Source organism: Lingula anatina, chromosome 3, assembly GCF_051362555.1.
Source record: "Lingula anatina isolate TDL-2025a chromosome 3, LinAna3.0, whole genome shotgun sequence".
Lineage (NCBI taxonomy): Eukaryota > Metazoa > Brachiopoda > Lingulata > Lingulida > Lingulidae > Lingula > Lingula anatina.
This window is the reverse complement of record NC_141769.1, coordinates 26,505,826-26,527,908: the sequence shown is the minus strand read 5'-3', so window position 1 is coordinate 26,527,908 and position 22,083 is coordinate 26,505,826. Positions and strand designations below refer to the sequence as shown.

Below are 22,083 nucleotides of genomic sequence, written 5' to 3'. Positions count from 1 at the left end.
AACAAATCTAAAGTCAAATTTAGCACCTTGATTAAATGAACACATATTCACAGGGTTTGATTACACGTAAAATGGTATCGCGTTTAACCAAAATGTAATGTAATGAACACAATATAATATTATCTCCAATTTTTTTTTTTTTGTTTTTTTTTTTTTTTTGTTTTTTTTTTTTACTGCAACAAAGCAAAAGCGTTCGGTCTTATGCATAAAAGTGTGCTTTTCATTACGGGCAGAGTGTTTTGTTTTGAAAAGATCAAGAAACTCTCTTAATTATTAAATAGACTTGTTTACTGGCTTGTCAAATAGATAAATTAACAAACTAATCAAATATGAAAAAGCAAATTTAAAAGGCCTGCAATAAAATTAAAATTGTCACGATGGTAGCTTAAACATTAAGGTCTTTAGAGTATTTTCATCATTTTATAAATGACCATCCGCAATGCAAGGTGAAATTAAAACAAAAGATTAACAGGTCTCTGTGAAATTGAGCTATTTCAATATATCATGACTAATAAAACAGAAAGGCGGGGCTCGTTATGAACTATATGTACCGTGTAATGACATTTAAGCATATTTACTTTCGACGTGTGTGTTAAAAATTTTTGAAATAAAAAAAGGTGTCTATAAAAAGACCACCAAATCAGTAGATAGCCACCTGTATGTTTGCTCGGTATCTCCACTCTTATAAATGTGCAAAGATAATCACTATATTAATTTGCGTTTGCGACCAAAGTGTGTATGCGCGTACCTAATTTTTTAATTTTAATTTAAATTAAATTTTCAAAATAATTGTGAGGTCTTATCATTTTGTAAAGAATGGTAGAAGATAAAGATTATTATTATTATTATTATTTAAAGTGTTAATGCAGCTAGTGGGTTTCAGGCCTCTATACTGGGCTTAGGCTAATATTGCTACCCTCTACCAGGGCCACAGTTGGTTTTTCGCTAGATATTCTGACACGGATGTATCTCTGGCTACAATGTAATTCATGACAATTTTCTGTGCTGTCGCAGTTAAGAGAAGTGCACATAATTACCAAGAAACATATGTGAACAAGTAGTGAAAAAACAATCTACGGGTCTATTAGGGGTATTAGGTTACCATGTTATGAGAGCCGCGATTTCGCACCTTTTTAAAAGTCGCTGAAACGGTTTGGAAAACTTTAGAGATGGAAGTTGGATGGAGACGGTGTTGAAGTGATAGGGCCTACTGCACGCCGAGTGACTGTTTAAGTAGGGGAGACCGGGGCTAGTTGGACCCCGGGGTAGGCCTAAGTTGGCCCCCCATCAATTTATGACAAAGTAGCCTAACTATGGGGTAAAAGAATTAGTAAAGTGACCGCATCCAATAGTGCTAAGAAAGCGTCGGGAGCGAGTCCAAATGAAATAATTTAGCATCTTAAAGTATCTTTATCAAAGAGACTTGATGGGGACCAACTTACCCCGGGGTCCTCCCCTATTAAATGTCGACCTCACGCTTCTCAGACATATTTTCCCTCGACGTTTGTGACAGATTTCGGGGATCATGTTATGTTGAATGTCTGTGGGGTCGTGCGCCCTTCCATGCATTGTTAATTTCCGTAATATCCCCCTAAACCATAAGAGTAGGGGCTATAACAAATCTAGAAGTCACATGAAAAGAAAACATGAGAAGAGTTTGGTAGTTATTTTTGTATTTTTAATTTACAACAGTAGAAAGACTATAAGTATATTAAAAGAGCAGGGCAGCAAGATATCTAAAGGCTTCTCACTTTTGAGACCAAGCAAACGTGACTGTGTTAACTGTGCACCGTTTTAAGCTCAACCATCTCTCTACTTCTTTCGCCCAACTAATGCAATAATACGGATCTGTTGCGACATGTGCTTGATAGCACATGATTCGACTTGTTACGACTACCGTCAGCGGGTACGCGGGTTAAGCAGTGAACAGAAGATGGAGCTGGACTTTGTGCAGTGGACGGTAATCGGTGTATTACTGATTTTACCAATATTATATGAACTCAGTAGTACGTTCAAGTACTATGCAAAGTTTACTCTCTATGTCACCATTGTTATGATATGCTCTCTCTTTACAATCCCAATCGCTGCCTTACGTCCGAGGGATGTACGAAATCACAGGCAAGTTGTTCAACTTTCTTTTACTCTGGCATAGGGTTATTATGTCGCTTAAAAAGGACCCGCACGTTTATGAGTTGCAGTATCAGGCACTGTGTGATCGTTGCATATTGTGTTAAGGTCTTACCTTGATACTTTGAAGTTCAGTATTTTATTCATGGTCCATACTGATTGAATTTTGTCACTGTGCTGTGGCTAACCACTGTTACTGTTAGACCGTGGTGACAATGCTGTGTAAGAGGCGACCTGTAGACTTTTCCGTGTGAACGAAATAGCCTTTTGTGGTCTCCAACCAGAGGTTTGTGACGTGAATGTGGCATTTACTACTCAAACCACTATTTCATGGCACAAAGAAAAAAAAAAGTAGTCGAGAAGACCATTATGTAAATTGTGTACCACTCAGTACGTTCCATAAAGACTGTTGATAGCACATTACTCCTGTATTGAAAAAAGTTGTGTTGAGAAAAAGAGCATGTATGTAAACAACCTAAGAAACCTGGTTGGAAACAGACAAATAGTTTGTGCTTTTTTTGTGTGATGGTAACGACCACTTCTTAATATTTCGGCCATGAAATCACAGTCTTAGCCAATAATCCAACATTGGCGATCACAGATCTGTGGCTTGAGATCACAAATAGCAGTTATCACTTGTTGGATCTGTAGACTGTATAGGTTTATTGCCTGTACCCCTGGGCTCCTCTCTTTTTTAATCCAGTGTTTCAGCTGAAATAATTAACTCCGCCAAAACAATAAGAAATAGATGCATACATTTTTGGAGTTTGTAAAAGGATGAAAATGTTATGATGCCTTGCAAAACACTGCATTTTAATGTTGCAGTTTGCTCCTGGCCCTTGTTTCATAAAAAAAAAAACTTAGGTCAGGTTCCTTGGCTAAGAACTTAATTACCAAAGTTACATAGTCACATGCATGCACACACCCTACCCTGGTGTAGTGCTATCACTCACAAATTTAGCCAAATGGTAAAACTGACTAATATCGGCTAAACAAAGAGGGCTTGATTTCACTTGTTTTAGTCAAATTTGAATAACAAATTGATTTAAAAAGTGGTGATTTGGCTAAGTGAAAAGAATTGCTAGCGCTACCCCAGTTACCCTATCAGAAACAGTGTTACAACACTCTCATAGAACGCCTAGTTTTTTTCTGTTTTTTTTTTCTTTTTGAAACCGGTGGGCCAAGATATCTAGTTTATATTGAGGTTAAGATACAATGTGTTTAAAAAAGTTATTTCCAATAAAGTAAACACAGCTTCCACATGTATTATAATTTAAGAGACTGTAACTTTGATAAAAAGAGGCACCTTCATTTTATCATCAGTCATTTTGGTGTATTCAAACTATTTGGGGTAAAAGATTAATTGTTCATGTGATACATGTATGACTTTGTACTGAAAATAAACAAGAAAAAGATTTATATTACATTTATACTCTGCTGTACTGAAATAAGTGTTTTTCCGGCTTTGGACTTTGCCCCAGCACTGATAACCTTGTAAACATTCCTATTATTTACATTGCTCATTTTGTCAACAGACTAGAAATTGTGCCACTGTAGATCAAGACAAATTGCCCTATATATTATCCCCCTTCTTTAATTGTGCATAATGCCACAAACCATTTTTTTTTTCATTTACAGTACATGAGCACACACAGTACCTATTTCAGATCATTTTATAGAAAATGTTTCTTAAAATGGAAGTCCTTTTAAATGTTGTTATTTCCTTTAGATATTATATAAATACATGTGGAGGCAAAGTCTGGGAGAATTTCAACCACAAATGTGAGGTAATTACTGTAAAGATCAGGCACACTGCCAAAACCAGGACAAAATTTAAATGTATCAGGATCCTCTACAAAGTTTTTTTTTTCTAACCACATAGGGGTATAAACCCGTTCCTGCACAGAAGGCAGTGCATCTATTTCTTTAGATAAATTATAATTACAGGATTCCTGCTTATGTACCCCATTTTGCAGCACAAATTTCCCACTTGTAGTGATTTCCTTTTCCCAGGTCATTCATTGCTCTGTAGAGGTTATATTTCCTTTGTATCTCATGAGAAAAAAAAATTGCTTGCGGGGTCCGTTTTCCTGCTGCAGATATTCCAGGTGGAATAATAATTGAAATATTCAAAAGGTTTACCTGCTTCAAGAACATCTTTTCCTGTCAGAAAATCAATTGAGTAACATTTTTAGTTTAGAAAGAATATTAATGAGTATGCATCAAGCAAGCTACTCTGATTCGAATTCTTCCTTTTTGTAGAAGTGAGGTCCACTACCAGTTAGCTACTGGTATTATATGGTCCACGCCTTTCTTCCACTCTTTTTCTACACAATAACATGTATTTTAGAATAAAAGCTGGCTAATAAACAAAATAATCTGTAGTTTGGTCAATTAAGAGCCACTTAATGATCTCCCATGCAGAAAACTAGGGTGTTTGAGAGCATGGGTAACCTGAAAGTACATTACTCAATGGTTTGTGATTGTTGATTTGAAAATTGTCTAATACATTTAGTTTTTCTTCCTGAAACCACTTTATATATTAATTAATGACTTTTTATTCTATTTCATGTGTGTTTGCAGATACCCAGCCTGGTGTATAAAACATATTATCAAGCCATTGTTCAGTATTGCTGTAGAAGTCAGGGGAGCAGAGCACCTCAAATCGGACACATCGTATATCATAGTCTGTAATCACCAAAGCTCATTAGATCTCATTGGTGAGTGGACTTAGTGGGCAGTGGTCACCACTTTGGGTAATCCATCAACGGTCACTTAGACCCCATTCCCACAGGCACCATTGGTCTTAGTAGATGGACCAAACTCTGCCTCTTTTTGTTTCCAATGTATTTGTACATCACCAGCTTTTCTGAATTTTACCAAACACCAGGAGGAGGCATGTTAATCTATTAAGCTGATTGCACTTAGCGAGAGTCCCCGGAGTTGGATCGATTTACATAGACCGATGGTGTCTGTAGAAATGGGGCCTTATTTACTCAAAGACCAAAATGAGTGCTGACCTACTGTGTCATGTGTCCTTAAGTCAGGTGTCACTGGCCTTAAATTCCAAAGTCTGTTATTAAGCAGGTCATGACTGTTGATGGATTATCAATTAATGAAAGATTTAAAGGCTGTTAAATGTATATTATAATCATAAGTTATTATAAAAGTTAGCTCAGTTTTCGTTCCTGTTTCATGGTACTGTTAAGTAAAAAATTTTTATAAGTTAATAGATTGTTGAAAAATTGGCTTAGTTTAAAGATAGTCTTGATAACTACGTAAATAGCTGAAATTTATCAATGATTCAGTAAAAAATATATTATTTCATTTCTTGGTCTTTTACATCTTGTCCTCTGTATGTATTTTACCTCCTGAAAAAGAAATAGAAAACCGTCCTGTTCATTTTCATGAATAAGTAAGTTGGTTTTGATTAATATGTCAAGAAGTTTATGAAAGATAAAAGAAGTAACAAATGGATAAATAGCATGGACTCACCTGGCCCCCTCAGGTATAAAGGCACATTCAGAACAAGTTCATCCGCAGTCTTAAATATCCCCGGATGAAATATGGCAGACCCACTCTAAAGCTTGCCACATAATCCCCTAGTAATTGAAAAGATTCCCTGCAGGGATTGCTCAATAAGCTTTCAAGTGGGTCGGCCATATTTAATCTGTGAATCTGTTGGACTGGATTCCCATGCCTAGATTGATCCATCTGGATCGGTCTAACACCCTGGATAGTCTCACTATATTGCTATCAACTTAACTGGCTTTAATGTCTCTCACACCTACCGAACCAACTAGGGGGTAAAGGTAATTGCCCCCTAACAGCTTTACTAGGCGTGACAGACATTTAAGCCGGTTAAGTTGACAGCAATTTTGTGAGACTCCCCAGGGAGATAGATCGATTCAAATATCTGTGGGAATGGTCCCTTAGTCTACAATTCAACTTTGGTTGTGAATGCGGCCTAAGATGATGGTTTTACTTCCCAGGCATGATGGAGATCTTCCCCGAACGCTGTGCAACTCTTGCAAAGAAGGAACTGCTGTATGCAGGCCCCCTTGGCTTGGGCCTGTGGCTTATAGGCACCATATTTATAGACAGGCTCAATAATGAAAAAGCACGAGGGACGTTAGAAAAAACTGCCAATTTAATCAAAGATAAACATGTAAGTATGTTTATGGCAATGTTTTTTTTTTTAATGGTTGTGGTGGTAATTTCAATCTTAATATGTCTTCAGATTGGAAAATACTTCTATGACTTACTACAGTTATTGAAAATCTGTACAATACAATCTGTGTTGAAGAGATTGTATTTGATTAATGGTTTACTGTTGTCATGTGAGTCTGTTCTATTTTTTCCAGTTAAAGGTGTGGGTATTTCCAGAAGGAACGAGAAATGCTGGGGGATCCTTTCTACCCTTCAAGAAAGGAGCATTTCACTTAGCAATACAGGGTCAGGTATGTCTCAGTCTTAAGAGGATTATTTAATGGAATTGTTGCTTTGAAAAAATCTCTAAAAGGACTGATGACCTGTTTTCTTAGCACCATTAATAATATTCTGGAATTTTTGTCATCAGTTTGTGGAGTTCTACTCAGAAATACCTAATGAATTAAAGATTTAAAAAACACTTTCCTTCGCTGTGTTCGAGCTAAGTGAAGGGTAGGCTGCTTGCATTCTCAGAATTTTTGATATTTATTAAAACACAGGTTTTGAGCTGAGAGGAAATTTCAATAATTTAAAGGATACAACTTGCTTTTAAGATATATACATGTGCTCTGCTTCCATTACTAGCAATTTTTTGTGGAAATCAAGCACACAAAAAATTTAAATAAAATAGATACCCTGCTTGGTGTTATTTATTAGAGTGAGAAAAATTTGATGAAGTTCATCTGCATTATTATTGATTTAGAAAATAATTCCATGTTTCTGTTGAGTTTTTTTTTCCTTCACCAATGTTTTTATTTCATAGGTCCCAGTGGTACCGGTTGTTATGTCCTCATATTCAGAGTTTTATAACAAAAAACAGAAAAAATTCGGAACAGGTAAAATAGATAACTTAATGATTATAGTTTTTTTGCAGTACATATCTACAGTTTAGGACTGCGTCTGTGGAAATTATTATTATTGTATCTTTAGAACATTGTTTTTGAACATTCATTCATATCACTTGACATGATTATGTTGCTGGTAGGTTTTAATTCATAGTTTAAAGATTAAGTGTAAGTTGTAGTTTTTATTTTCACACATAATTTGATAGAAAATTGAATTAAATCTGAGAAATACGCAGAAAAAATACTTTTTTTATTTTTTAATTTTTCAGGCAAATTCATCATCACAGTCCTTCCAAAAATATCCACTGAAGGCCTCACGGCAGAAAATGTGGGAGATCTTACAGAACATGTCCGTAAACAAATGCTTGATGTATATAACGAAACATCTCTGGAATCGGCTCAAGCAAAACTTTCCAATGGTGTTAAATAAACTGGACTATGATTCTTTTTTTTTTATCCATGTGTCTTATGAAGTGTTGACTTAAAACTTGCCAAATGAAGTAGACTTTTTGACACTAATGGTTATTGTCTGTTTTTGTAAAACCATGTATTGGATTCATATATGCTGATTAAGTGGCACATTACTGTTTGTGATTAAGGAAGAGTTAATTAACCCAGACTTTATTAATGTATTAATTGCAAAAGTTGTCTTGACCTTTTCATTAGTAGGTAAAAGCTTAGCTCATTTAAGACTAGTGGTATTGCTTATTTAAAGGAAGGAAAGAACATGCAAGGGGTGATTGAAAAAATTTTTCATTCTGACCTAGAAAATGTACACAGTGCTTTGCCATCTTTTGCTTTGTGAGCAGCTGTCCAGCATTTTACTTTACATAAGATGATGCATTGTCCCTCAATGCTTGTAGCATGTCTTCATAGATTACGGTGGAGATGTTCTATAATTTTTATTTACTTTATTTTATTTCTTTCTTTCTTTATTATTATTATTATTACTATTTCTTTATTGTTTATTTTTATAGATATACTAGATCTATACTAGATTATTTCAATTTATTGATTTTAATATTTATTATTTTATTAATTTATTTATCATTATTTGTAGATATACTCCATCACAGCATCCTGAACTGCCATGCAGAGAGTCAAAATTTCAAATGTAGCTTTCTCAGAATACAAAAGATGAAAGACTGCTCCTTACAGGGTCATTATCAAAACTTTGCAATCGCCCCTTGCACAGTGGCAAAATATTGACTTCCTGTTGGTTAATTGAAGTAGCAGTGAAACATAAAGTATATATTAGAATAAGAACTAGTTACCACACGAGTTGTCCACTGTTTGCGACATACAAGAATAATTATATCAAAGTGCAGCTGAGAATAATATTATAATATGCTCTTTTACGTCACAAACAGAAGACGACGAGTAGTTGTTACTGACTTATACCATGGCTGGCATATCCAACAAAAGGATAAACGCACTGAAGCATATGAAAATATAGGCAATCATCTATGCCTAAATAGTGCATTAATCCTATTGTTTGAAGTGCCAGTCATGGTATAAAATAGCTAAATGCCCGGACAACCGTTGGACAACTATAACTTTATGGCTCTTTTTTCAAGCCTTATTAGACATCATAAAGGATTCTGAGAATTTCACAAATGCATTTCACTTAATGCATTTGTGCTTGACGGCAATTCTTCCCCTTGAGAAGTTTTGTTGCCGCAACTTTTAATTATTATCCTCAAAGTTTTATGTTTTGGTTTTGTGATTAACCAATATACGGTAATTGAAATATGCATCTCACCTATATACTAGATACCCCAGTAGAAAAAGTTGACTGAGTATTTTGTGTAAGTGTTCAGCATTAGTGAAATTATTTTTTTTGCAAATTTAGATGTGTTTTAGTATGTAGTTATGAATTTAATTGAAGACAATCCCCAGTGGTTCTTTGATTCTTTTCAGACATGTTTAAACATTTCATGAAGTCGTTTTCCCTTTCTGTCACTTTTAGCCATACTTTTCTTTTTTGAAATTCTAATATTATTGGGTACATTTTGCTAGCTGGTAACTCTTTTGAGAGCATATGCGGAAAGGCAATGTTGAAAAAAAAGTTTCTCGTTACTTGGTTAATTTGGGTCAGATTGGTTTTTTGGTTATTAAATATAGAAAAAGAGAGCAGGCTAAATGAAGCAGCCACTTAATACCATTGGAGGTTTTACTTAAATATGAGACTATATTTAATATATATTATATTGTACTCTACTCTAAAGGATATTTATAGATTTACAACAAAGTTGCCTACTAGCTCTCTTAGTACATTTCAAACCCTCATTGTCACTTACCAAGTAGCTTTAACTAAGGTTGTTATCTTGAATAAGGATTATTATGCCATTAACCTTTTTTCTTCACAGAAACAGGTGACGTAAGACTGGAAGGTTGACCTTCAGTGAAGGTCATTGATGAATTTAGTATGTTAAGTTGATAATACAAATGAAGCTGTATAGTCACTTGGATCTTTGAGAGTATTAGCAGATCAAGAGCGAACATAGCCTACTCTTTGCCTACGTTTTATGTATGCATTACTCTTTCACGCATTGCTTAATTAACTTCGCTATCAAAACCAATTTGAACGTTGTGTGAGACGTTAGCTGATTAATCCCTCACTTTCTCAGGTTGATATTTGATTGCTTAAGTGCATTTGTTAATTTATCAGAAGAATCGAAATTGACTAGTATGATACTGTAATGAGATGTTGCAACCTTGGTCTTTGGGTTGTGATAATGCCAAATAAAACATTGAGGTTGATTTTAAGTACACGACGTACTTGTTACTTGTTTTATTTATTCGCGAAAATGCAAAGCGGGAAAATGAAGTAGGGTAAATTTCATAGGACAAGTTTTGTAATTTAGTATTGTGTATTTTAAACATTTAGAACGATAAGGTTGGGGCGAGATCCAATTTCTTTATTTAAAACGCGTTTTGGTAGTTTTTTAAAATAGATAAGAAATGATTGCGATCAGAGGCCTTGATAGTGAAGCCCGTAGTTAAATGTATATGCCTAGTCACTAACTCGCCTAAGTTGTCTCTAAAGCATAAATTATGATAATTACATATGAGCTAAAAGTTAGAGTGATGAGAATGGTTGAAAGTTTCCTTTCTGAATATTGATTGTTCTTTTGGCATTTTAATGCGTTTCTTTCTGGCAATCGGTGGAATCTCATCTACCGCATCCACCGCGCAGCATGTCATATTGACCTACCATCTGCCGTTGTGTACACGTGGATTGTGAGTCAATACGTCCATACCTTAATACTTGATGTGATTCCGGGTAACCAGTCTTTCTATGCATTAATTATAACGTTGAACATCTACCAGACCAATGCGTGGCCGTGATTTAAACTGTTCCAAAGTTTCTATTTTAATTCCAATCTTAAAGAAGTAAAAGGAATTGTGTTTTAGATAAATTAAAAAAATTGCCGCTTTTTAGATGATTCTGTGGACGTGAAGATCTACGAGATGGAGGCTAAAATGTCAAAAAGCAAGATAAATAGTTGTAGAGCTATTATGTCATTTACAAATGGCCTTGACGCAAGAGAAAAACGTTGAACAGAAATATTGTCACCCTAGCACGCAATGCTTATGAATGTTGTCTGTAATTTGCCAAACGGTTTATTTATTAGGTGTTAAAGGCATCAAACAAATCCCCTTTCTTTGCATAAAAACATTAAAACAATGAGTCACAGATGGCGTGATACTATACCTGGATTCTTTCAGGATTTTTTGAGGGCGGAGAAAGAGATGGTTTGCTTGTTTTTCCCCTTCCCTTCCTTATTTATGGTGGGGGGAAAACAAAGAAAAGGGGCCTGACCCTCATCCCTCTCGCCTTGAATTAACCTTTGCCACGGTTAATAGAAATGAAACAATTTATTTTAACTCACCTCCCTAACAAAATGCGGACGTGCCTTTCTATCCATTCCAACTTCTCCAAAAAGAGGGAAAACACATTAAAAAAGAGTAATGATGACAAGAACAGCAACCCTGTCATGTGAGATTGTCACACGAAGAACCGTTTCATAGCTCTTAAGATAGAGAACCGCCTTGACGTCATCGCATGAAGAGTAATTGAAACGCGCAAATCCACTCGAATTTTGACTTTGATCAAAGCATTTTTATTAATTTCGATAAAAATGGATTTAAAGTGGGGTTGGATATGTCTGATTATTGCGCTGTGTTTGCGAATTCTTGTCCATGGCGTTATACACTCTTATGGGGTTTTTCTGGCGAATTTCAGTCGTGAAATAGAAGATACCAAAGTTGCAACTTTAGGTAAGTTTCGCTCGCATTTTTCTATATTTATTTAAGAAAGTATGCATTTTCACCCTCAGGTTCACAGAAATTACGTACTTAATGGTAGTCTTGTTATTTTTTCTTTTTTGTTTTAATGAATATCCACCCATTACTTATGGGGTTGTCCTTGCGTATAGTGCATGTTTGCCGAAAAAGTGGAAAAGTTATTCACCGTTTTGGTTTGGTACACCATCCATCGAGTTGACTTCAAAACTGTGTCGCCTTATTTTTGGCTTTTTTTTCGTTTCTTGTTTTAAAAACTTTTACCACAACTACAAAGAGATGTTTTAATGTGACTGTCCAGTGTACTTTTCAATTTGGGGCTATTAACACCTCTCAACGAGGCGAATGTTGGCAATCACCTTTTTTGAAGGCTTTATGTACATTCTTGTTTTTGTCTCTTATCCCACCAGAAGTAAAAACCTCTCTACTGTTTTGATAAAAAGCCTTTTTTCATGCATTGTCTTGTACATTACATTAATAGTTAATAAAAATTTATCGTTAAGCTAGCATGCGACTGTGCTACATCGTCCCCTTACCGCTGAACCGCAACCTTGAGGAAGTACAATGCCAATTTATCTTACTAACAAGCTGCATGATTCTACAAAAAGATCCTCTTTGTAATAACCAGAAAGTATGCTGCGTTCCAGTTTTGCTGACCTGCATCACAAGAGGGACTGAAAACATTGATATTTGGCAACTTTCCGCAACCTAATCATTAGAAGGACATGATGGCAAGATTCCAAAAAGAAAAGAAAACAAATTGAGCTAAGCGCAACAGAAGCATTATAAAATGCCCCGAATTATGACACATTTTCCAAGAGTATTTTTCTATTTCTATTTTCGTAATAAGTCGCTACCAAATTGATGATTGGATTGTCCCCGTGCGAAGAGGAACTAAATAGTAGAAACTAAAAAAAAAGGAAGCAGTGACAAATCTCTTCCATGTGGTACCGCGACAAGAGAATAAATCACACAGACACAAAGGCTATTCCGTGGTCATAATGTAGCATTATGTGACATGGCGTGCCCACTGCGATTAACACTGACCTTAACCTGTTCTTGTGCCCCAAAGTGTACCCTGTTTCCAGATTAGAGCTCTTATAATGTTTCACTGTTACTAAGAAAGAGACTTATTGTAGTTTTTTATGCTAAGGCAACATCGGTTAATTCATTTGGAAATAAAAAACGTACCTCAGGTTTTTTTTCTTGCTTTTTTTTTCACAGCGGTTTTGTATTTCATGCAAATTTGATTACTCTTTGCTCATATATATTTGAAGCATCTGGTAATAATATAGATATCCTTTGTTTAGAATGGTTGTACATTATCTCACTGGAATAAATAGATTCAGAAAATAGCAACTGGGCATATTATGCAAAACACGAAATTAGGATAAGATGAAAATTTAACTAAAAGTAAACTCAATAAAAACGTCACTTTCCTTGCAGTAAACTGCTGAATATATGTAGTACCATTTCTCCGAGTTCTGTATGTCAATACTTTGTATCTGTCTTGATAAAAATGGTCTAGTTTTATTCATATCTAACTTCAAAGGAAAAATCACATGGGTTTTTGTTATTTTATTTTGTGATTTTTCCATCGGAAATAAAAGTATTTGTGAACCGGTAGTGTATTAGGTGCTTAGTTGTGCGTACTTCGCGTGCTGATACCAATAATACCCCAGCAGTACATGCCCATGCATCTCATTTATCTGACTACAATTTGTCAAACTTGAATAAACTGAAGTAAGCACTTTAAAGATAGAACACAAACTAAATATAAGATGTGTAAGATGACCTGGTTGCGATGCAGTTCTATCCATAAGCCTTGATGAAGAAGGCAATACGGAAGAACTATTGGAAGAACAATATTGTATTGCATAAAATTTCGACAAACCTGTTGATGTATTATGTGTTGTCGTACATAATATGATCCCGATGTTGCAAAAATGCGTGATATGATTTAATAATTAAAGAAGATAAAATCTAGCTTGAAGAATGATCGTCGGCTTTCTGTACTTAACGAATTGCTATCATGAAAGCAATTTGAAACACCAAGAGACGTGATATACGCATATTTGCATGTGTATTTTTTTAAAATCGGGTTTTATTGGTATATAGGGAAACTTTCAATCGAAATTCCAACAAGAAGTGGAGAAATATTGCAAGATTGGACCAGCAAGAAAAAAAAGCAACAGAATATTCTCTACAGATACATACATACAGATCAATATGCGGCATATTCTATAATACGAAATTTCAAGCACCCTGAGTTTCAGAGGCTACTTGAAACTGACCTCTATTATCTGGCTGCCTCTGCTGTTTCTTGTAACCACAAAATCATATCTACGACAGGAGCTAGTTTAAGTATTCTTTGAAACTCAGAGTGATTCGAAGGCGCGATGCTGCTTAAGAAACTTATTTTGCATTGCCGAGCAAATTCTTAGCTCGCAATAGACTCCTTTAGCTATTAGCACCAGTCCAGTATAATTGTAAAAGTTGTCCTGCTATCGTTCATGACTTTTGTTCCATAATAATTTCAGCCTGGGTTGGAGCAGTAGCCTATGGAGTAGTGGAAACTGGCACCCCTATTGCTCTGATACTAGTCCGCAAAATTGGGGCCCGGAACACCGTTGTCATTGGCGTGTTAGCGGCCTCGACTGGGTTGTACTTGTCTGGAATCGCCGGTAACCCGCGGCAGCTGTTCTTTACGTACAGTTTGCTGACCGGAAGTGGCATGTTGTTGATGAACAAACCTGTCTTCTTCTTGCTGGACAAATACTTCCCAAGGGACCACGAGTATCATGTGTTGACAACTAGCGTTCCGCGATGGTCCAACAGCCTTGGTGAGCACTCGTTAAATATGGAATTTAGATTTTTCTTGTCCTGATATAAATGATAATTCATTTCTTACTTTTCATTTTGGTACCCTCCTTGCAAAAAAAAGTTCATTTTAAACTGAGATGTGAACTGAGATTGAGCAAAAAAATATATGTGTTAGAATTATGCAGAAAGAATGTAGTTCTTTAACAAAAACATTCAGATTTTAATAAAATGGCAGAACCAGAAACGGGGATCACTTTTTTCCATCTCTACTTTGAAAACATTGTTTACGGAAATGTGAAATTTGTTGCGTTTTACACTTTTGAGTAATATTTTTAGTGTGTTTCTTTAGGCATCAGTACATTGCTTTTATCCCCCTTTGAGAAAAGATTGGGACTGAATCCTTCATTTTGTTTTGAAAATGTTACCCGTTACTTTGCCCTCCAGTGGAAAGTTTGCCTAGCTAATATAGAACCTGTTTAAACTTTAAAGTAGTTATAACTTCTTTTCAGGACCCCTTCTCTTTAACCCGCTATCGGCTGCTTTAATAGGCAGGATTGGTTGGAACATGACATTTGTAACATACGGGACGTTGTACTTACTCGTGGGAGGCGCCGGTGCCTACTGTATCAGAGACGCGCCAGAGGCAACTCAAGAGGAGGCACAAGAAGACACTAAAGACCAAAGAAGGCACGGCGAATCAAAACTGACAGAGAGTACAGGGATGTTTGTTGTTGTTTGTGCCGGATTGCTCTTCTTTGCAGCCGTCTTCTGCTGGGCGTTTGTCGTATTTGACCCCACGTTCATATTGGTACGTGAAATAGGGTTGCGATAAAGGGATCATCCGAGATAACTGCGTTGCGACAACGAATAAAAAATTAACAGAATTTATTCATGTATATTTTCCCGGTAGTTTTATCTAAAGTTCAGAATTACAGTTTATTGCACAACAGCAACGATTCATTTTGATGTTTTGCTTGTCCATTTTGTATTGTTTTCTAAAATGACATTATGGGCGCACAGAGTTTCAACTGTATCGCTGAAAAGTTCATCACACCTCACGCGGATTCTTATCTCACATGACATTTGTTACACAGCCTTGTGTTAGGCTTTCTCGGGTGACACCCTTTGTTAAATGTGTAATAATATATGAAATGATTATTCCCTTTGAAAAAAAACATCCCCAATATACAGAACAGGCCCGTAGCCAGGGGGGTTCGGGGGGTTCGAAAGAACCCCCCTTTTTGCTGGAAAAAGGTCCACTCAGGGTAAATTTGACCTAGGTACATGGGGATTATATGGTAAAAGGTCCACTTTTTCAGAAAAAGACCCCCCTTTGAAATTGCTGGCTACAGGCCTGCAGAAGTCATGCTTTCAGTGAAGGATTTTAATTTGTTTGGTTCGATGGGAGGTCATCTGTGTATTGTTGCCAATTTCCCTGAAACACCAAAAGACATCTTTTCTTTTTTTTTTCTTTAGGTTAAGCATATGGAGACTCTCGGTTTCCACGAGTCAACAGGAGCTTTCGCAGTCACAGTCTTCTCTGCATCTGACCTCGTGGGCCGAATACTGATTACACTACCCAGTGACAAACTGGTGAAGGGAAGGATCGTCTACCTGTCTGCCGTGTGCTGCTTTCTTTTAGGCATACAGAACTTCTTCATGGGTTTCTCTACTGGCTACGCGCTGGTCTTGTCCTACGCCATCAGTACGTATGGAAATTTATGATACAGGAAATATATATATTATGAAATATAATTGGCGGCATGGCGACAATAATTAACGTTTTACGTTACTTTTTCATTTCACGAATTTCTCGCTGTAGACTTTAATCAGTCACCGTATCCTTTTACTATTAATTTATTTCGTGCCTCGTGCCGCGCAGATTAACTCGAGCTGTTACGCACTGGCACCAGTGCTTCCTCGTCTGGTCCCTGTGAAATACACATTTAGAGTTTGCATTCCTTACCTGACATGTAGCATCGGATAAAGTAACTCAGTTAGCTGGAAACCAGTAACATATTACTTAACGACTGTAAATTATTAATATTTCAGTGGCGGGCTTTACAACGGGCTTGATGGGCGCCCTGAAGTTCCCATTGTGTGATGAAATCATGGACGGGCATTATACACATGAACTCTTTGCTTTAAGTGGTCTCGCCAGTGGAACAGCATTGATCCTGGGCATAGTTGCTGCAGGTAATAAATTATTAGAAATATCAATAACCGTTCATTAAACTATAATCACAATATTTAGAGACCTTTATCAATATAGCAGTAGAATCTTTTTTAATATAGATAGTTTGACGATTTAGGGCATTATTGTTTTTTAAAAAACTCAGTTTCTGTGGTTATCATACATTTTTCGAAATAGGAGAGGTATGCCACGTTAATTTTGCAACCGTTTGATTTGCATAATTTTTTAAAATTTCTTTTAGGAGAAATCTTTGACACCACCGGCTCATATCAAACCGTGTTCTTCCTCGAGTTGGGGGCCTTCTGGATGGCGGCGCTAGCATTTGGCGCCATCGTCATGTTACGAAACAAAGTCCTTCGAAAATCTTTACCGAATACTGATGAGAAAATGCCCCTCGTAGCAAGCGGCCAGATTCTGGAAGTGCCTTCCACGCCAGTGATCTAAGAGTGGAGTATTTTAAAGACAAATTGACTCCTTGCGTGTTTATCTGCAGTGATGCGTACTACACTATTTTTTGATAAATCACACAAGGTCTTCTTACAAATGTCAATGTAAAAAATAACACTGAAACAAATGCTTCAATAAATAACGTTACATTTACTGCTAACCTAGGGATTATTTTATCACATACAAAAGTACAAATGCATTTCAATATGATCCAATAATGTAAACTTTGGGGAAGTGAACTCATTCACCTTAAGGACACAGTCACTACATGTATTGTTATTGAGATTTCTCTCATCAAATATAACCTGTGCTATATTTCATTGTACGTAATATGGAACGTTATCAAAAACAATGTATTCGGAAGAAAAAATGCAACATGTAAATACATCATTACTGCAGTCCATCCCACAATTTAAATAAACATATTTCACCTTGTATAGGAACAGACGACAAAATGACTTTGAAATGATAAATAAATAAAATTGTCAAGACATAAAGTATGATTACTTCAGCATACCAACATGGCAGATTGCAAATCATTTCGGTTCAGTGTGAAAGAATTCTCGTTAGCCATCTTCAATTCTTAAAAACCTCTTCAGTGTTCCAGGCAATGGCATCTGTTCAATTGCACTCAATATTTCCCTCCCTTTCCTCCTCTTCATCAAACATGACCGAATAACATCCCTGCACAGAAAACTCAGCCCCTTAGGCTCTTTTAAATACTGGAGTATCATATCTAGTATGTCTTTCTGAGCAAGGTTCCACCTCACAGAGAATATCCAGGCCTCTGTAGACAGGTTCCAACCAGCACTCACCAAATAAGCTGCAGCATCTGTGTGGCCATGCCACAGCACCCAGGAGAGGGCAGAACTGTGCTGTCTGCAAAATAAAATAAGTTATAAATATAGTATAAAAAATCTTATTATTTTCATCATCAACCTCATCACTAATAGAGTTGCCATTTTTATTGCCAGGATCGCCATTAAAAACCATGTGGATAGGGAAATATTATGATTCAAGGGCTGACAAGGACTGACAAAAGGAAAAACCATACAGATTTATCAAACTTCTGAACTAGCAAAAAAATTGTTATTCCAGTTTCTTGAAGCATTATTTTTTGAACACATAGCCTGTATAACAGATTATAGATTTTATAAAGGTAACATGGTACTCCTAATTTGTACTACAATTCTCATGCTCAGAAAACTTTATTTCAACTTCTTACGAAGCATAGTGCTTGCGTAAGCAAACGTGTCCAAACACACACATGCACCTTGATGATGGTCTTCTGGAACCCTGGCTTTCTAAAGGAGCTCCTGCTCCCACTAACAACTTGAGATCGTGTATATTAAAATTGTGTATAACACACTGGAATACGCAACGTTCTAGAGGGGTGTATTCACCAATGTCCCGGATGTCTAGAAGAGCACCGTATTGGAGAAGTATGGATATGACTTCGCTTTTGTTTTGCTCTGGAAGACAACATTACGGATATCATATATAAAGTGCACTATGAAGCCTATACACTTAAAATGAAGATGGTCATTGGCAAAGTAGCAAATTTAGAAAGACTGATTTTATTTAAACTTTGTTTTTACTGGTACTCATTTTCCTATTTATTGTCCACACAAGATGTACACTGCTCTTGGACATTTCTGAACTCAAATATCAACTAACAAACCAGTTTAAGAAAGGGTATTTCTGTCAATTTTAAGCACCTTTATATAAACATATAACTGAGAAAAAATACCATTATCAATTTTATTAATCATTAATCCAAATTCAATACAGTACATGAAGTTGTCTCAGATGCAGCCAAAAAACAATAGTAGCTACCTTAATTTAGATTGCTAATAATAATATTTTAAAAATAGGCAAATAAAACATCCAACAAGATGCATAAAACACATTACCTGAAGAGCTGACAGCTTTGTGTAATGGAGTAAATTTGTTTTTGTCTCCCTTGTTTACATCAGCGCCCCCCGCACACAGTTCCTGAACCACTGCTGGGAAGTTGAGAGATGCAGCCATGCAAAGAGCTGTTGAGTCCCGCACAGAGTTAGTCTCGTTCACCTTGATGAATCAAGAAAGAGGACCATGAGTTTTCAGATCCAATACAAACCTAGTTAATACGTTTTTGGGAAATGTCCCCCTATATGCTTCAATAATACTGAGATTTGAAAAAAAGCAAGCATCATCAGATCTGAATCGATGGTAGAAAAGAAAAATTTTTAAAGCAGACACATTTCAGATATCTTCACTTGGAATTTAGGTTATTATCATTTTGTATTGTACAATTACTCAAATAATGACTCAAATAAATACTCAAATAAATAGTTCTATATATAAATGAAAAAAATGCTGAATTACTTCATGTATCTGAGGATTCACTCTATGGGTCATAAACATAATTGCAAACCAAATAAGTAATGAAATTTGGCATGTTGTGTAGATGAAATTAACACCTTGCACCTGAAACAGTAATGCTCTTCTAGCATACTGTTATTCCCTGAACATATTCCTTAATAAAAGAAATGAACTTTTTTTTACGGATACACTGTACAATAAATATGGACAATACAGAGATACATGTACCCTTTAAGATACATCTATAATGACATAACACCTACCCTAGCACCATGTTCCAACAGAAGCCTCACAATCTGAGGCCTATTCTCAATGGCAGCATAATGTAAAGGAAACATCCTCTGTTTGTCAGGCACATTGGTATCCGAGCCATGAAGCAATAAAAGCTCCACTGCTTCAGTATTCTTACTGCACACGGCATGCGAGAGGGCAGTCCTCCCGACGTTATCGATGAGATTCAAACTAGCACCATGTTCTATCAACAGCTGCAGGATGTCAACATTTCCCTGTGCTGCAGCTATGTGGACTGGACGTTGGCCTTTGCTGTCAAACTTGTGGATATTTCCCCCTGCTGCCATCAGCACCTTCAACACCTCAATATGGCCGCCAGTCACCGCCCGGTGTACAGGAGTACCTCCGTCGCCAACATCTGCTCTGACATTGGGATTCTCGCCCTCTTCAAGCAATAGTAAAACTACTTCAAGGTGACCTAGGAAGTAAACAAGCAATCATTTCATTGAGTGGTAATGTCATAAATAATGTATGAATCATAAGCAGTTTATCAGCATATCCTTAACCAACAAATGCTTTTAAGGTTGTTTGAACAATATATAAACATTAAATAGGTATGAATTTGGTCAAACAGTGGTTTCAACTTTAAAAAAAGATTATTACTGTCATTAAAAAACATCCTTTTATTTTCATAAAAAAAGGGTTTATCGGTGGGTGAAATTTTCTGGGAAAAAAATATACAATTCATTATTCAATACTTTGTACTTTGGAAACACAGAGTTCTCTCTACGCCTGCAAGAACACTTGTATATGAAAAGGAATAACCTGCTCAAAATTAATTCACTTATATTTTATGAACACCTTAAAAAACTTATAAACCACAAAAAAATATATGAAATATTTTCCATCTGCCACTGCCTCAATTGCATACCATCATATGCAGCTACATGCAAAGGGGACTCCTTCCACATTCTCCTGCCTCTACAAGCACCTGCCCCCTTGGCTAGCAGGGTTTTCACTATGTCCACATGCCCCTGTACACATCCATAGTGGAGCGGGGTGTATGTCTTGGCATCCTGACAGTCCACTTCAGCACCAGCCTGGATCAGTGCACTAAGTATATTGTGGTTGTTGTTGAAGGCTGCAAAGTGGAGCGCTTGGAGGCCATTCTGGTCTTTGTGGCTGGGATAAAAATTATATGTATATTAAAATGTATTATTATTATCATCATATGTATATATTATCATATATGTATGTATGTATGTATGTATGTATGTATGTATGTTAGGTATGTATGACGCCTACTGAGGCATCGAACTGTCATCTATCAGTTAAATTATTAAAATGGTTTAAAATGCAATTGTAAAGTTTTTAAGCACCAACAATGAAAAGTTAACTGAATATATATTTAAAATGATGAATCAAAGCAACAGATTGTGTTCATACTTCTGCTTTGTGTGAATAGCTAAAATTTAGATGAATAACAGCCTTTATAATTGACAGAAATATAAAACAGTGGATAGTACATACCTGACATTTGCATTCATATTTGCCAGCAATAAGTACACTATCTCTACACAATCTGTAGGAGACCTGGCTGCAGCTAACAGAGCACTACCACATTTTCTATCACTTAAAAGGCTAGGGTTTTGCCTGTACTCATCTGCCATGCCTTTGACAGTGTCTATATCTGAGGTCTTGATAGCAGAAAGCAGATTCTCTATTACTGTGAGGTGAGCAGGTCTGCCAGATACTTCCTGGTCTGCATCCATGACAGTGCTTGTGTGGACCCTTGATGTGGCTTATAGTTGGGGCATCAAGTCAGTGAGCCTAAATTTAGTATAATATTGAAAATCATAAAAATGTTTACATATTTTAACACTTTTTAAAACTGTAAAGAAAATGTTGATATGTGGAAATTAAAAATAACAGAAATTTTAACTTCCACAACGATAATCCAATCACACTAGTATTCCAACAAGTTTGAAAATAATATGTAGATCGAATACAATTTTTCTTATCTTGTGTTTATGAAAAAGTGCACAAAACATTTTTTTTCTTTTGCGTCTATTTTGATGCAATATTACTGTACATAACGCCACTTTTAATCCTTGTGCAAATGTGACATACGTACAGTAAATGTGACGAGCACGTTGCTTCAGGCCAATAGGATATGGAAGCCACGTAACTATGAAAATGTCAAAGTGAGAAAAATGAAAAAATCACAAATACACTCCTATATTTGCGGTCTCTGATATGTACTAGAGTCACATTTGGCTTTTTAGACCAAATCATCGAACATGCTTTCTTTCCCAAAATACCTTGAATTATCAGCCAACCAACCATCAATTCCTATTCGTTGAAATTGGGACGTCGTCTTCGCGTTTTTGTACGGGAAGTTTTCGCTTCAGTGTTTTCAACTCTTTCGTTGTAGAAGGTTAAAAATGAAAGGAGCGTACCGCACTTGATCGTCTTTTTATGAAGTTCTATCTAAATGTACCCCCTCAAAAACGTGAATTTTAAAAAAAATTC

General features: G+C 36.1%; 3 protein-coding genes across 4 annotated transcripts; 2 read left to right on the top strand and 1 right to left on the bottom strand.

Annotated features, from left to right (window-relative positions):
- Nucleotides 1-1,893: 1,893 nt before the first annotated feature.
- Nucleotides 1,894-9,958, top strand: LOC106172962 (1-acyl-sn-glycerol-3-phosphate acyltransferase alpha). Its single transcript, XM_013553919.2, has 6 exons — nucleotides 1,894-2,118; nucleotides 4,711-4,847; nucleotides 6,120-6,295; nucleotides 6,492-6,587; nucleotides 7,100-7,172; nucleotides 7,451-9,958. The coding sequence occupies exons 1-6, from the start codon at nucleotides 1,934-1,936 to the stop codon at nucleotides 7,609-7,611; spliced, it is 828 nt and encodes a 275-aa protein (XP_013409373.1). The 5' UTR covers nucleotides 1,894-1,933; the 3' UTR covers nucleotides 7,612-9,958.
- A 1,283-nt stretch (nucleotides 9,959-11,241) lies between these two features.
- On the top strand, nucleotides 11,242-16,954 carry LOC106172952 (monocarboxylate transporter 13-like). Its single transcript, XM_013553900.2, has 6 exons — nucleotides 11,242-11,465; nucleotides 14,030-14,332; nucleotides 14,822-15,120; nucleotides 15,789-16,017; nucleotides 16,365-16,508; nucleotides 16,748-16,954. Exons 1-6 carry the CDS (start codon nucleotides 11,327-11,329, stop codon nucleotides 16,948-16,950), a joined length of 1,317 nt encoding a protein of 438 aa, XP_013409354.1. The 5' UTR covers nucleotides 11,242-11,326; the 3' UTR covers nucleotides 16,951-16,954.
- A 129-nt stretch (nucleotides 16,955-17,083) lies between these two features.
- LOC106172955 (uncharacterized) lies at nucleotides 17,084-22,006 on the bottom strand. 2 transcript variants are annotated; one of them, XM_013553904.3, is made up of 7 exons: nucleotides 21,873-22,006; nucleotides 21,082-21,381; nucleotides 20,483-20,733; nucleotides 19,584-20,029; nucleotides 18,867-19,026; nucleotides 18,227-18,425; nucleotides 17,084-17,832 (listed from the first exon to the last, which is right to left on the bottom strand). In XM_013553904.3, exons 2-7 carry the CDS (start codon nucleotides 21,321-21,323, stop codon nucleotides 17,520-17,522), a joined length of 1,611 nt encoding a protein of 536 aa, XP_013409358.1. In that variant the 5' UTR covers nucleotides 21,324-21,381; nucleotides 21,873-22,006; the 3' UTR covers nucleotides 17,084-17,519. The 2 variants fall into 2 exon arrangements, with proteins under 2 accessions (XP_013409358.1, XP_086863992.1); XM_087007866.1 differs by having other exon boundaries at nucleotides 21,082-21,352; nucleotides 21,873-22,000.
- Between the last annotated feature and the right edge of the window lie 77 nt (nucleotides 22,007-22,083).